Source organism: Dermacentor variabilis, chromosome 1 (genome assembly GCF_050947875.1).
Source record: "Dermacentor variabilis isolate Ectoservices chromosome 1, ASM5094787v1, whole genome shotgun sequence".
Taxonomy (NCBI): domain Eukaryota; kingdom Metazoa; phylum Arthropoda; class Arachnida; order Ixodida; family Ixodidae; genus Dermacentor; species Dermacentor variabilis.
In genome coordinates, this window is record NC_134568.1 from 214,231,624 (window position 1) to 214,248,137 (window position 16,514).

General features: G+C 39.7%; 1 protein-coding gene across 5 annotated transcripts in view; it reads left to right on the forward strand.

The window, feature by feature from the left end:
* CYLD (ubiquitin carboxyl-terminal hydrolase CYLD) overlaps window positions 1-16,514 on the forward strand; it is a 134,790-nt gene that overhangs the window by 72,543 nt on the left and 45,733 nt on the right. For 3 of the 5 annotated variants that reach the window (XM_075704398.1, XM_075704403.1, XM_075704411.1), the window contains 2 exons: window positions 4,296-4,373; window positions 15,395-15,448. In XM_075704398.1, coding sequence (XP_075560513.1) covers window positions 4,296-4,373; window positions 15,395-15,448 — 132 coding nt within the window. Of the gene's footprint in view, window positions 1-4,295; window positions 4,374-8,426; window positions 11,873-15,394; window positions 15,449-16,514 lie in introns of those variants that run through there. The other 2 variants (XM_075704379.1, XM_075704389.1) reach the window with 1 other exon arrangement.

Sequence of the window (16,514 nt, forward strand, 5' to 3'; positions counted from 1 at the left end):
AAAAAATGCAAATATCAAAAGTTATTGTAATTTCTAAAGGTGGAGACAAAAATAACCTGGCCATTTACCATGCAATCTCTCTTCTACGAGTGTTCTCTAAAGGTCTGGAGAAACTGTTACTTTCTAGGATTTCTTCTTTTGTAGGTAAATTCAATTTGACAAATGAATGTCAGTTAGGTTTTAACAAAAGGCGATCGACGGAGCATGCCCTCTTAACACAAAAATAAATTATTCTAAAGGCATTTGAGGAAAAACAGTTTGTTATTGGAATATGTGAGATCTTTCAAAATCATTCGACAGCTTGAACCATGACACATTGTTACTAAAACTATTTACCAAAAAATGTTATTAACGTTATTACTAAAAGTATTCTACATTATATACTGGAAACAAAGCGTTTTTATCAATGACAACTTAGCCCCTCTGAAATCGATAAATGCTGGTGTTCCTCAAAGCAGCATCCTTGGAACTCTCTTACATTACCAAAACCAAATTACATAATCTGCACGGATGACATGACTCTTGTATTTTGCGGGAACAACATTAAAACACTTCATTTAAGCATCAATGAATGCCTCCAAGACCTCTCGACATGGATTGGACTATATTCATTAAAAGTTAATGCAAGCAAAGCTAAAGCAATTCTTTTGACTTCTAAACAGTCACTGGTATCTCGCAGAATATCCTATGCTTGGTTAATTGCCTTTAGAGATTGTTGACTCCTTTAGTACACTCGGTCTGTACTTCCACAAGCATATGTCCTGGGTCACACATATATTAAATATATTATCACCAAACTTTCAAAGACTGTCGACGTTTTGGCTAGATTTCATATTTTTCTACCACCTGATATGAAATTACTGATTTACGACGCATTACTTTTGTTCAACTTGAACTACTGCTTTCTTGTACGTCATTCAATTTACACCAGTTGTGTGTACTTCAGAAGAAAGCCATTAGACACATGGATGGTGTGCCCTTCAATACACGAGCAACTTTTCATGTGGTTTAATGTAATACCTGTTCGTAATCTTTATTCATATAATATGGCCACACGATACAAACATAGTATGAATACTAGGGAATACGTGATAACATCATCGCACTTGAAGATTAGGACACTGATATACAACACACGTGTCAAAGTCCCATTTTGTCGAATGAAATATCGCGAACAAATGCTTTTGAATTTTTTTGATGAAACATCGATGTCACGACTTCAGTAAAAACACACTATGCTCCATTTTTATGACACGCTCATGATACCATTTATTTTGTGGATCTGCTTATCTGAAAACGAATATGCATTCTATTTATGTACCCCTGCAATTCTCTGTATTTTCTATATATCTTTTTCCAACAGAATGTATGAAACAATAGTTTGTGCATGAAATTTGGTAATGAAATGTATGCTGTTTCATTTTTAATCTTTTTTGTGATCACAGAATGATTGTAATGTTAGAAGGTGTATTTGTGGTTTCTCCTACTGTACGCCTTGTAAAGGGGGCCCGAACTCTGCTAAGTGAATTAATTTTCATTTTTAGTTCAGGCCTTCCCCCATTCAGCATGGAAATCAATTCAATAGTTAATTTTGAAATAATGGGTTGGTTATTAAAAGAGAAAATGAAGGTCAAAGTTTCAGTTTTTGAATTTCGTGTCATATCCCCAACTCCTGTACGTCATCATGACGCCACGGATTTCAAAGTATTTTCTCGTATTTAGGCCACTTTGACTCAGCAAATGTTCCCAAAACTCGCCATAAACAGCCTTTGGGTCTTTTAGAACACAGAGTAGTCTATCGTTACCGCTAAAGAATTAACTAGGTCCTAGAAGACGCTGTCAAAATCCTTGACGTCACAGCGAGCTGGTGCGGGAACTTCAAGAAGGCGTTGCCACCCATCTTTTGTTATTGCACTTTTCCCAGCTTACCAGATGTCTTATCATGGTATGAGTGGTGTATTTGATATTGTAGAAAAGTAGTTTACTGATGCAAAAGTCAATTACAGTTATGTTAATTATTCAATTAATTCAATTTCTCATAGAAGTAATGGGCTCCTCATTGAGCACCTTATATCAAAGGTTAGAAGTGTGCTATTTGCCTGAGGCAATTTTTTAAAAATTTGGTGCAGCTAAACAAAAACGCCCTATATGTGGGGTTTTATGGGCTTTTTACTGAAACCAGACTTTAGCAATGTAACACCATGGAATGGGGAATGCGTCAGTTGGGTTCTACTGTACTTGAACACAGCTGACTTACATGCACTTAAGATTGAGGAGGGCTTGATTGAACCGAACCAATATTGCAGATGTGTGGCTGGGCCAAGTTCAGTTTTTTCGGCTGTTGCTATAGCAACGCTGGCTTTTTGGTCGTGCTTTTGTCTGCTTTGTCATCTGCTCTATAGCACACCCTTGGTTATAGCCATTTGCAGAAGAAACACGAGTTACTTAGACAATGAAAACAAGTGTGCAGCGCAAGGATTCCTTTTATTATTGCATATTGCTTTCTCTGTTCGTCATTCAAATCTTTAGATACTTTGTTGGCTCCTTTTTTTCTTGACACTTACTTTATGGTGTCCTGCTCTCATGCAAGAAGAATTGCAGCATCTTCATTCTAACACAGTAGTGCATTATACCCAGAAATATTTACTCCTTATGAAAAAGCACAAGGGAAGCTAAGGCTCCATTCATAGGCACTTATTGACATCGCATGTGAGTAATAGTCCTTGGCAAGGTGGAATAATTTGCAAATTTGTACATTTAGATGTGTTAATTTGCATGTGCCTTGGCAGCAATTAGGCTGGAAACATTTTCCCAAAGGCTTCGTTGCCTTGTATTTTGTGTCCCCCTGCGTGCAATACAATTGGGCTTTTTTATGAAAATTTTTTATGAACAGTAAACGGTGTTTTTTGCCTGCTCATAGCCTGTTTCTGTTGTTCTCACAGGGATTTATAAGGCTTAACATTCATTAATAGGGTGAAACAGATGCTTATAGAATTTAATATGGTTGCTTTGTAAATGACTGATTTTGAGTATGGTGTGCAGTCTTTTCTTTGGACATTATGACATGGTACACTATCATCCAAATAGAATGTCCAAACTGTCTGAAAAACGGGATTTACATTTAGTCATTCCTCTTATTTTTATGATGCATCCACATGGAAACATAGAAGCATGTGGAACATATTTTTTTTTTTTTTGCCATTATGCGGCACAATGCATGTTTGGGCTGTCCGAAGGTTTTGCTACATCTGGTATAGTTGCATAACTTAACCTCCCACAAAGGCAAGGGGCTGTGGTGTGAATGTGGCTAATGCTATTCACTGTAGTTCATACCTATATCCAAGCACCTCTCAGCGATTCTGCAATGCTTGTATCTCAGTGATCTCATTGGGAAAAAATAATAATAATGCTATCACTGGAAAAACAAATTTTTCATTTGTGTCACATTCATTCTAAGGAATGGAATGCAAATAAATGGAACACAGAGTCTAATCTGGATTTCAGGACACCCCTCTAAGTAGTTTGAGTGTACCAAGTTAAAAGAGAGCGATGCCACTACTGACATTGCGCTGACACAAGATGTTTGGACGAAAGTCAATTGGAAAGGTTGCCGTAGCACACCTCTGCATTAAAATAGAACAAGCTTAGGTGATTTCTAGGTTAGAAATGGCTGCTCATTGGCAGCATGCTGTGAAGAAGCTTCGAGGGTGTACAGTGCAACAGTAACAACAGGGACAAAAAAGGAGACACAGGCGAGCGCTTTTGTCCCTGTTGTTACCGTTGCACTGTACACCCTCGAAGATGCCTCACCAACTAGCTTGAGCAACCACTTTACTGTGAGGAATATTCTGCACAAGTAGCGAGAACTGGGCGAGTTGGAATATGCTCATGATCTGTCAACACAACAGACAGAGATGAAAAAGAAAAGATGAGCCCAGGCACTGTCTATCAACTGAAGCTTTAATGCAAACATGTGGCCTATATATACAATGGGGATTCTACCAAAGTGGGAAAAACAAGAACTAAAACCGATACTTTGTACAACAGCATCACACACGTCACATGTGATTAAACCTGATTTAAGAACTTAAATTCTTGCTGTGTTGGAGTGATTGTGTATATTGACCACGTGTTTACATTAAAGATAAAGTCAATAGACAGCGCCTGTGATTGTCTCTTCTTTTTCATCTTTGTTGTGTTGACAAATGATGAAGAACGTTCACCAGGTCCCACTTACATATGTTCTTGTGGAGGAAATTATGCCTTTTGATAACTTTGTTTCTTGTGACTTGCAGTTGACTATGGAAATTCATGCTTTTACACTTCACACATTGATCGAAGGCTCAAGTTCCCTCCATCAAGCCATTTTCAAGGTGAGTTACTAAACCTTATATGTAGATGATTGTACAATGAACACTGTGGCCAGGTGAAATGGCTGCTGTGTAACGTCTTATGCCCTGTTTAATTCAGTAATTTATTACAAGTTCCCAGTGGCAAACAATACTGAACTCACTGTTGCCATCTTTTGTTATCTTGTTCTTCTCAGAACTTTTTTTCTCCTGCATTGCTAAAAAACTCTCTGCTGAGGTTTTAGAAAATATATCAACTCCTCAAACTATAGCTTGTTTTCAGAGAAGGCATAAACCCTGTCGCTTATGTGGCTGTGATACAGGGTATCTAAGAAGCCAACAAACACTGATATCAAGGACAACATAGGGGAAATTACTTGTGCTTAATAAATGAAATAAAGAAACGATAATTTAATGGAAATGAAAGCGTATGAAAAAACAACTTGCCGCAGGTGGGGGACGATTTCCACAACCTTCGCATTATGCGTGCGATGCTCTACCAATTGAGCTATCGTGGCGCCGTTTCCCCATCTACTTTCTTGAGTATTTATGTTTCCTAGCAGAACCCTGGGGGTGTTAGCCAGTGCCACCACTCAGACACGTCCCCAAGGGGTGGCCCAAAGGGGCCTGCGCCCCCCCCCCCCGAAATTAAGACGCATACCCCCCCTCCTCTTCCCCCCATGCCACCACTTCTCACACACATTCCTAAAGCGCCGCCAAATCAATGTTGAAACTTGACAGCTATTTGCCGGTCAACATTTTGCTGCCTTTTTCACTCCTTTTAGGTGGCGGTAGTTATATCGGCATCTCCTGGGGTGTGAAGGCCAGTTTTCTCATCGATTCGGTGCCCGCGCAGTTAACTCGAGATGCATTCAGTTGTCACCATCTTTTCGACGGTCACGCGCATCGCTGTTGCTTTGTTAGTTCAACCTTGTTTGTTTAGACTGACCCAGAGACCAGGAAGTGAATTCGGTTCGTGGTCAGCTGGTCTGTATGCACATGGAACAAGTTGTGGCCAGAGTAAACACCCAATTGCGTTTAACTTTTCCTTTTGCTTCATTATTTCCTCAAGTAACAGCTTACCGCGACACTGACGGATCCTCGGAGCCATATACCCGTGATATGGATTAGATAAGGTGCAAAATAAAATAATGCGAGACAGTGTCCATCATCAAACCCTGCAGTAACCCTTAAACGCATAGGCAATACGACTGTCACCCCTTAACTTGTCTGGTTTTTCCCTAATTGTGGAGCTCTTTTCGTTCAAAATTGCCAACTGGAAACAAGAGTCGCAAGGATTTGGGAATTAAGCGATCTACTTAGGGAGAGAGCCAAGGCAACAGCCAAGCAGGAAGGAAAAGCGAAAATTAACAAATTTAACCGTTGTTTATGAAAATATTTATGGATCAACAACTTTTTATTTAAAAAGGAAGTAGAGCAAACGCTGCCGGAAGTGGAGGACAATTCCGTGTGTTCTGAATGACGCTTCTACAGTTATCATTCGAGCCGCCAGACATAGCCACTTCTCTGCTGTGCTTATGTAGGTGTTTTTCTAACCTTCCGTGGTGGGCGCAGTACTTGTAGAATCTCAGCTTGCTGCACCAAATGCGGTTGTACGCGACTGGCGGCCCCGCATCGTTACGTAACTTCTCAAATAACAATACGAGTCGGTTGTGGCACTTGTTAGAGCAGTAAATGAGGGATCCAAAGAACTGTGATTGTTCTGCAAATATATATTTCTGTATAATTCTTCCAGAGCTAATTCAAAAAACATTACTATAGTCGGATACAAATTAAGTTTGCAGTGAAGCATGCCCTCATAACCGCCAGCCACTGTTCCTCCGCGAGGCTGCAAATAATTCGTACTTCAAACTTTTCCTGTTACCCAAATAAGGCGGTAACCACAAAAATAAAATTATGAGCGCGTAATTTTATATCTTTCCCTCGCCTGTTATAGTGGAATGGCCGAAGCCTAATTCTTTATTGAACTGAAATAACATGCGTGCTTTGCTGCAACTATTTATTGTCAAGTTTCACTTCAGTTCACACTGAAGTTTCATGAGTAAAACAGGTTCAGAAGTGAAATGAGCAGCTCCACAGACTTTTGAAGAGTGAAATGCTCAGAGTCCATACATTTTGTCCATGTCTGTTGCACACCTCATTGCTTCCGCCGATGAAAAGACTCTTCAAGAACAGCAGACGCTCCGGAGGTATCAAGTACGACGCCATTTTGAACAGGCCGCATGACGCCGATTTTGTTTGCGTCTGTGATTGGCTGGCAAAGGAACACAACTCCGCGCGAGTTGTGTGCCTTGGTTTCCAACAGCTTTTTTTTTTTAAAAAGTTGTATTCTACTAAAGTAATCTTTGTTTTACATTTTGGGCTTCTTTACTTGTTCTTGGCAGTGTTCTTCCTGCGCTTCTTTCCTGCGCGAGTCCATTTGACGTGGTTCCTTGTTTGCCAAGTAAAGGAGAGGTGTATCACACAGGCGTACCTGTAACATACACCTTCTTTCATTTCTCTTTTGTGGGTTTACGCATTTTTATGGCGAATGGTGGACGTTATTCACATTTGTACTAGTAAAGGTACCCCCCTCATTTGCATAGAAGTTACCTTGGGTTGCCCCCCCCCTGGAAAGAAATCCTACTCACATACCTTGGCAGCGGACGTGGAACATCCTTTCTGCTGCAGGCATCACGAGAATGTGATCTTTTTGGGTGAAGGCAACCGGTCAATAAACCCACACATACTACCTAAAGGCATCAATGTTGCCGGATTCGAGGCCCTAAAAAAATTAGTACAAATATTTGATTAATACCATTTATTTTTCTTTAGCTACAGAAAGAAACTTGGAAAGGAAACATGTTTTAAAACAATTAAACTGATTTATTTGAATACACACAATGCCCTTTTAGAAGTTCATTCAGCTGGTTAGCTTGTAAACTAGAAGAATGTCCTCGTTAGCTAACAGATGAACAGCTTAAGCAACCAGTGTACCGTCTCCAAGCACCCAATAGTATTGGTGAGCTCCTATATTCAGCCATAATTGGGCATTTGAAGATATTAAATGTAACATTTTCAGTTAGAATATTTTGATTTGAAATGAAAATATTTGATTCATACCTAATTCAAGTAATTCAAATTTCTAACGTTCACACATTCCTGCTTCAATGCAAATATTCTACTCACTAGTGTTTTGATGTATTTTTTTGCTTCTTTAATTCTCGATCACTGAGTGTTTCAATGAAAGAAAGCTATGGTAATAATATAATATGTAGCTGAGGTACTTTTGTGAATTTAGAAATATAGTTTTTTTTATTATGCTGAAAAAAACAAGAAGGCATGCAGCTTTTATAACTTGAGTGCTGTTCTGGATGCACCTTTGTGTTCATCATCTTTTCACTGTACATATTTCGCCTACTTATGAGTAAAAATAGGTCACCTTGATCATTTCTGTCCATCGTAGTTTCCTTTAATGTTTATTATATCCATGCATTTGGTCTGTCCTACCCCTCACTTGCTTATATATGTTTTGCTGCTTCCTTTGGTTTCCCTGCGCCTTGCTCTTGGCACAGCTCCCAGAGCAACTAGCCGCCATCTGTTTTTAGCCCTCACCCCATCTTCTGCGTAGTGACCTTCTTTTGAGCTGTGTTGTTGTTGAGTGCTGCCGCATGATTCTCAGTGTCTCTGGCAACAGCGATCCAGTTGGGACCCAGGACTTGGGAGGCAGCTGCAAGCATTTGCACAACGTTAGCTGAGGTCAAGTGCAGCACTTGCACCAAGGCACGTCAAATGTTTTTTTGAGGCTCCTGTTCTGCACTTTTGTTGGAGGAAATGGACATTTCAGCATGATGGTGCTCATTGCAAGGACACATATGAGTTCAGTTAGAGTGTAGAATGCACTATTTTTCAAAATTCAGCAGCTGTGCAACTATGGGATTGTGAGTGGCAGATTGTGTGGTGATCATCCAAGGTGCAGTGCTTGGTGCAATGACTCTTGAGTGCATATCACTAATGGCAGTGTCCTTGTGACCTTCCATTTGGGTGTTGAAGACGGATACATGTAAAAAGGTCAGAAGAATTTTGTAGAGCACTGCTGACATTACCAGGCCTGCACTAAAATTGTGGCACTTTTTTAATCCTCAGGTGCTGAGGAAATTTAGAAATGTACTGCTGCAAGTTGTGATCAAAGTGTGATTTCTGCCGAGTAATCAGACTATATGTAAAAGATCTTTTCCCTGCAAGCCTCCTAAAAGAAGTTGCTGGAAGCATGTTTTGGTTACGGCAGCACATTTTTCCGCTGGTTGAAAGCTTTCAGGACAGGGAGAGGAGCCCTGGGGCAGAGTCATTTCGGTCAGCACTTTCAGATGGTGCTGAGTCATTCTACTCTGCACTGTCTGATCATAGAAGCAGTGTCTATTATGACGCAGAGTCATCAGACCTTAATTCTTCTGATTCTGACTCCAGATATGCTGATGTAAATGAGGAGCCCTGTCCAGAACAGATGCCAGCAGTTGTGACTGAATTTGCAGAAGCTGTCACCAAAGAGAGCACACTTGATGAAGCTTATGAAAGCTTTAGCTATGGAAAGTTATTTGAAGATGTGTATGGGACTGTTGTTCATAGACCACCACTACTTAAATGCCAGCAAAAGCGTCAAGACAACAAAAATGAGAAGCAGCCACCACGAAGGTGGCGTCCACTCCCTCGCATCCCTGTACAATCAGATTTGCCACAAGATAATTTAGCAACATGTGCCAGCCGTGAAGTGCCAGCTCATTATGAGTCACTTCCTGCAGAATTAAGTTATTATATGAAGCAAGAGCAAGATCGACAAGAAATGAATGATGATGAAATTGGAAATGAAATGCAAGAAGAGAGTATTACATCTTCATTTTTTTACCTTGAGCAAGCAGCTGAGGAATTTGCAGAGTTTATTGTAGAAGAAGCAAAACATGAAGCTTGCAGACCTTTAGCGGAGACCTCTATGTTAGGAAACAAAAAAAGAATGGCAAAGCTTGGCTTGGATAACTTGTCAAATGATGGTACTCGTAAGGCTCATGTGCTGAATCATTCTGTGATTGGTACCAATGATACTACTTTACATCCAGTGACGTCAGAGGATAGGGATATTCTTGATGCTTTCAACAGGCAGTTTGAACCCTGCTTTGATTCAGAAGAAGAACCTGACAGTCAAGCATTTGAAAATGCCTCAGAGGAAGAGGCTGACTGCATGGAATATGCAGACTTAGATGAAAAGGGACTTCTAAATAGCAACGCTCTGCTTGGTACATTTAAGAGGTTTCCGCAGCCTGCATTAGACAGCCTGCATCATGAGCACTCGTTTTCAGATAGCTCACGAACTGGTGGAAGTTCAAGACGTCACCCTACGTCATTTCTACCTACAACAAGCTCAGCTAGCGAGCTCACTGATAAATACTGGAGACGCTACAGTTCAGATACAGCTGATGCTGCTACAACACAGTACAAGAGGCTTAACGCAGTGGACAAACATTTTCTGAGCAGTGATCCAGACATTAGTAAATATTCACATTTAAACCTTTCAAATGGTTATGCAGATAGCACTATGATCTCTGTACCAGGTACAACTGCAGACATTTGCAGCTTTGTGGAACCTGTAGAGGAAGCACCTAATTCTTTAAAAGATGCAAATGCTCATGTCCAAGCTCAATGCCTTCCTGTGACATATTCCAACAGGTTACTTGTGGAAGGCCTGTCAGAGTCGTACCCAGTTCATGCATCATGCAAACTTTTACATGAAAACAGAAGTAGTGTGTTTTCTTCAGCACAAGAAAATGACAGTGCCCTGTTGAATGAGCAGCCAAAACATAATTCTCCTCACCACAGTAATGTAACACCACCTTCTTTATTGGAGGAGCAGCCAAAACCACCACCTCGCTCTCCTCGCCACAGTAACGTGCCACCTCCTTCTATATTGGAAGAGCCACCAAAGCCACCACCTCGCTCTGTTCGCCACAGTAATATAACACCACCTTCCCAGTATCTGCAGATTTCATCGGAAGGTGCTGATATGCATCAAGGCTCTCCCTTGGAATGGAATGCTCAGGTTGAAAATGAAGTTGATCCAGACAGTGGCCTATGCGTAAAAAATAATGTGAAAGTCCCTGCAAGGCGTAGAAGGGCCCCACTGGGACTTCAGGCATCTGAAGGCATTCTCCTAGATGGCAATGCACCACGAAAAGAAACCAGTATGCGTGCAGTTGCTCACAAATGTTCAGAAAACAGTCATACTTTCACTAAGCAGGGTGGTAAGGGAGAACTAATTGGCCAAGATAGGCCTCAGACATTTGGAAAAGAATTTCAGCGTGGAGAACTCTGTTATGAAAGTGACGAGGACAGCAGCCTGTCATCTTGCGTAGACTCTGGGAGTGACGAAGAGACCTCTACAAGAGAAATACTAAAACAGTCATCATTTCAGGGTCCAGAGCATGATGAGGAGCCTCCCACAAATGAAATTTTGAGGCTTCCTTTTTCTTTGTCAGAATTGTCGAGACATCTTTTTGAAGATGACTCCCCTTTGGATGTTGTCTCCTTCAATGTTGTTGAGAACTGTGATTTTCTTAATGATAGTTGCTCTGGGAGTGCGCCATACATGATGAAACTTGGACCTAACGATGACCTTTCAGCATTTTTGGTTGACCCAGGCATAAATGAGCATACTGAGGTGCATGACAGTGATATCGATAGTGTATTTGAAGACACTACATTTGAACCATATCATGATTGTAACTTAGACAGTGTTCATTCTGGTTGTCTGCCTTTGAATGAAAATCATCCGAACTGTAATGAAGATGTCGAGGATCAGCAGTCATTAGGAAGCCAGCCAGACTTGAAAAAATTGGTTTTTGATGTTCCCACACGTCCACTGAGAAAACGGGCTTACCCTTCACTTAAAAACAAAGAGTTACCAGCGAGCAGCATGGATGTACAGTTACAAGATAATATAGAGGCAGAACTTACGTGCAGTGATGCAGCTTCATTAGAGAAGATGACTGGCATAATGACAGCAAATATTCCTTGTGTTTCACAACACACTGATACGTCACACATACAGCACATGGAAGAGAGTCGGAACGGTATGTATATGAGAGTGGTGACATCTCAAGAGCACAGTGTTTTAGGAGCTGATGTTCCTGGCCAGACCGACACATTGCAGACTAGTGGCAACAAGAGGAATGCTGCTGCTGCTGCTGCTACTACTTTATCAGGCTCTGTTGCCTCCTCACCTCTGCCAACTTCCTGCTCTTATCAGGAAGTTCCTGGGGCAGGGGTTGAGTGTGATAAGCTGCCAGCCCTGGAAAAAACAAGTGGAGACAGCTTCTCTGATGGAAGGGCGTCAGTGAATGCAGCTAGTTCATATGGTAGCACATTTCAAAAGTGTGTGAAGGAAGAACATGACAAGATGGTGATTCAGCAGGTGAAACTTGTTGAAGAAGCACCTATAGAACTACTTGAAAATGTCGTCCTCAAAGAGTACCATGGTAAGCCTAGTCGTTTTCACCCAGTAGATTGATTACAGAACTTTGCCTTTGCATCATTTCCTGATTCATTATTGTTTTCTGTTCTTCACATTGTTGAAAGAGCCATGATGTTGATGTGTCAGCACACAATTTTTGTTCCATGTTAGCTGCACAGACAACATAACGTCACAATGTTTGGATTATAGTTACATTTATGATATTACAACTTATCACTTGTTACCTTGAACCATGACTAGTTTTGTTTCAAGGGATGTCTTTAAACACACCCTTTTTTTAGCCAAACAGTGGTAGAAAGTGATCTACTGCATTTTTTAAAGAATTTGTATAGAATCATGCATAACTTCCATGAAATGGAAAAAGTGCAGCTCTTAGCACTTATATAAATACATAGAATGCAAAAATGATACCCCCTTACTGCAGACTTCGTGGTGACATATCACAGCTTCACAGGCTGTGGGCTTTTCAAATTGCAATGCAACAACCACTGTAATGCTAACAAGGGTTGTTCTCATGGTCTTTTTATATCACTAATTGACTTGAAGTATTTCTCTTTTTTGATTTTAGAATATTTTTCATATATTATGCTACACTTGTAAGTTAACAGTGCTATGCATAAGCTTATAAGCTTGCATGGCTGGTGCACTTAAATGGTATTTCCAGACACGTCAAATTCTTGGTATATGTTGTGGTGAGAATTAATCACATACTTAATGTGGACAGCTAGGCTAGTTGGAATATCAGCATTTCATGCATTTGCAGCACTTTAAAGAAATAGGAAAAATTAAGAGGAAAGATGATCTTCTAATTAAGAAAAATTAATAGAAGAGGAAAGACGAAAAAACAGGTCCTTTTGTCTTTCCTCTCAGAGGAAAGATGATCTTTTAAATAAGAAAAATTAAGAGAAGAGAAACGACGAAAGGACAGGTCCTTTCTACTTTCCTCTTCTCTTAATTTTTACTATTTAATCCCGATTTTTTTCACCATCAACAAGTTTTATCAAAATCTGGTTAAACCAGATTTCTTCCTGAAGTTTTGGTTTAAAGAAGCGATCGTCCAAAGCTACCAGTCTTCATGCACAGCACTGACTGTCTGAGCAAAATATGTGCAAATATATCTTTTTGTCTGCTACTGTGGCTAGTTTCGTCTCTTGCTAGTGTTTTTTTCTTTTAATTTCTTATTTGTATAATTTTTTTTTTACATACATGGTAATAGCAATATAAATCCATAAGGCTAACAGGACTAGAAAAAACAGTAGGTAGCAGTGTTGTGTTGCTGGACTATTCGTATTAGTGCATGTGGTATTATGAACATTTCACACAAAGCCCTTTCTCTTTGCTGCCAGTTGATTGGTGGTAAATACTGCTGGTCAGTACACTGAGAAAGTTTTTTTGGGCCCAGTTTTGAAGATGATGATTACCATACTAAAAGCCCAGTGTTGAAGACAAAAGTGTTGTGTGTGCTTCTGAAGTGATCATCAGTATAATAGTGCCTGAATCAAGCAAAGTGTCAGCACTTGTAACAGCATTCTACATTGCATCAGGTTGTGCCATCAGAACCTCATGCAACTGTATTGCAGCATGTTTTTTGTTGTAGTTATTCATTGAGAGTGAGCTGCCTAATCAGTAGGCAATTGCATGCACCTTAGGAAGTTCCTGCAAATGCACAAATGTTTTCTATTCACTATTGTTGCCTCTTGATTGTCAAAGACATTGAGCAAGTTGACTTCTTCACTGTGGCCATTGCAATTCTAGCTCCCTTTTTAACTTTCTGTGAGCTGACTGAACATACCTTACTGGTTGTTATGCTGGTCCTTTGTCTGACTGGCCTACAAAAAGTATATATGATCGACATTAACACTGTATGGCCTATGTTGATTACATAGTAATTAGTGCGTCTGCTAATAATAGCGATTCACAAACAGATGTTTAGCAGTAGTGCTTGTACTGTCTACACTGGCAGAGTTTGTCACCATCACATCCAATATGGAATTTTTAGTCGTTTTAAGACAGTTGTGTATGTGTATTCTTGGCTGTGTGGCTGCACTGCCCTTTTGTATTGCGCTCCATCCAACAATCGTGAACTTTTAGCCATTGGCTGTGGTTTTTAAATGAAAAATCTTCTAGTCTTTTGGGCATTATCATGTGGCCGCATTATAAATGATAGCTTGAGTGTGCACATGGTGATCTTGACAATTCGACATCACATCTGGTTGACTTTGCTTATTTGTCTGCATTTACAAGTTCCTTTACTTTTGCTCCCATTCCTTAGCATGCTCTGCTTCACCTATTCTCTCCTGCCATCATGTTGGAAGCCTCTGCATTTCGTGCTCTTTGGCGAGCCCTCTTCTTCTCGCTTAGGACTTCTAGTTGCCACCTTTTGTTCCGCCACTGCCTGCATTCTGTCACAGCTCCTCTATATAGGTGTGAAGAAAGGGAATCAGGAATGTGATTTTTAATGTGTAAGCATTCTAGGGCTACTTCCCTTACAAATCTGTCTGTCCATCCGCCTGTCTCTAATGCGTGACATGATGTGCTCTGTAGGTATACATGGGATCCTATGGGGGTATATATGAGAATGCCTTATGACTATCTATGACTACTGAAAAGGTATTAAAAGTAATTAAGGTTATTAAAACACTACTACAATTAAATATGAAATTAACTGAATTGAATTCTGGGGTTTTATGTGCTAAAAGCACTAAAACCACGATTTGATTATATGAGGCACACTGTAGTGGGGGACTCTGGAATAATTTTGACCACCAGGGGATATTTTAAACGTGTCCCCAATGCATGGGACATGGGAATTTTTGCATTTTACTCCCATGAAAATGCGGCCGCCGCAGCCAGGATTTGATCCAGCGACCTCATGCTTAACAGTGCAACACCATATCCACTAAGCCACTGTGGTGGCTTAGCGGCTAACTATGCCTGAATAAGACTCCTTAAGACTAATGAAGGGTAAGAAGCCTAATGGAGATTAATTATGACAAAATTAATTATATGTAATGGTGATCAATTTATTATAATTAATAATAGTGAGGGTAGTTAAACTTATTTGTTAATTTATTTTGTCCAATCAATTGTAATTAAGGTCCAATTAATTAAACCTAATTTCGATTGATTAATATTAATTTCATCAATGCTAATAATACTTCATAAAGCCTAATTAAGATTGTATTACTTAAGACCAATAACAATTCATATGGCTACATAATGGAGATTAATTCATATTACATTACCTAACCCTTAATCAAATTAATTACGATTACATTAATTTCACCCAGTATGATTAATTCCAACTAAGTAGGTTCACCAGTTAGGTAATTACAACAGGTCAATGCAATACTTGCAGCACATTGCATCATCCTCAACACAGCGAGCCACGGTGTGCATAACTTGGCCACTCAATCACTCATTCATTGTACGAGTGCAAGATGAGCGACTGGAAACCTGCTTATGCACTATCTGACATGCCCCACTAGGGAGATTCTGTGGTGACTTTTTTTGCTGATTTTTACAGACTTTGCTGAAGACAAACAGAAACATGGTGGGATCTCTAGAGGACCGTCACAGAGTGAGTAGCAGTAGACTCCTTTCAGTTGTAGTTAAATTTGCTGTAGTGTTCTCAATTCAACACAGGCCTAAATCATTTGCTAATAAAGCTAGGTCATCGAGCATTACTATCATGTCAATGATCTAGTTCTACTAAATCATTCACAGATCATTGACATGGCTTCGATGATTGATGATCTCTTTGGTATATTGTCCACTTAACTAGTTTCTGAGTATTCCTGCCAGCTCTGCTGCAGTCATCTGTGCTCTGTATTTGCTTTTTTGTTTGTTTTTCACTGAAGTGCATTGCATTAATACACTAACTAGCACTCTGAGCAGCCTTGCTTATATTTATATTTGTAAGCCAATTGTGCAAATAACTTTTACAGCTTTAAATCGTCAAGACGTGACTGCAAAAGTCATCATTTTGTTATGTCCTTATGCTTGTTCAAAATAAAACTGAATTAATGCAACTGGACATTTGTTGATGCCCCACTAATTACAATGTATATATACTGCAGTGTCAGAACTTACTTAAATATTTATTAGGCATCCCTGATATTGCAGTGCTGTACATACAGTTTCTGCTGCCTACTTCAAAAATGAAGCACACTGCCTTAAAAAAAAACAAAAAAAAACTCAAGTCTCCTAGCCAGTAGTGCAGGCTGTAATAATTACTAGCACTGAAAAGTATGCCTGGGAGGTCTTTGTGAGCCGACAATAGTACAGCATTCAATTCCAGGCTGTGTACACGAAGCATGTGAGAAAATAGTTTCCCAGTGGCTGATACAGTAAAAAAAATTTTTTTTGGTCGTATGTTTACTAAGCATACCTATTAAACTTTAGATGTTAAATCCCTTATTAAACAATACTTCTGTTATTTGCATAGCACCTTGTGCGTGTTTTTGGCTTGTTCTCTGTAAACAGCGATTTCTGCATATATAAACTTCCAAGTTATGTTATGTAGAGGAGGCCACAGTCTTTTTTTTATTTATTTAATGATAAGTTTTAGTTTTCATATTGCAAATGTCCAGGTCGATTTAAATAAAATGTTAAATTGGGCAGATGGCTTATGTCTGTCACCTCTT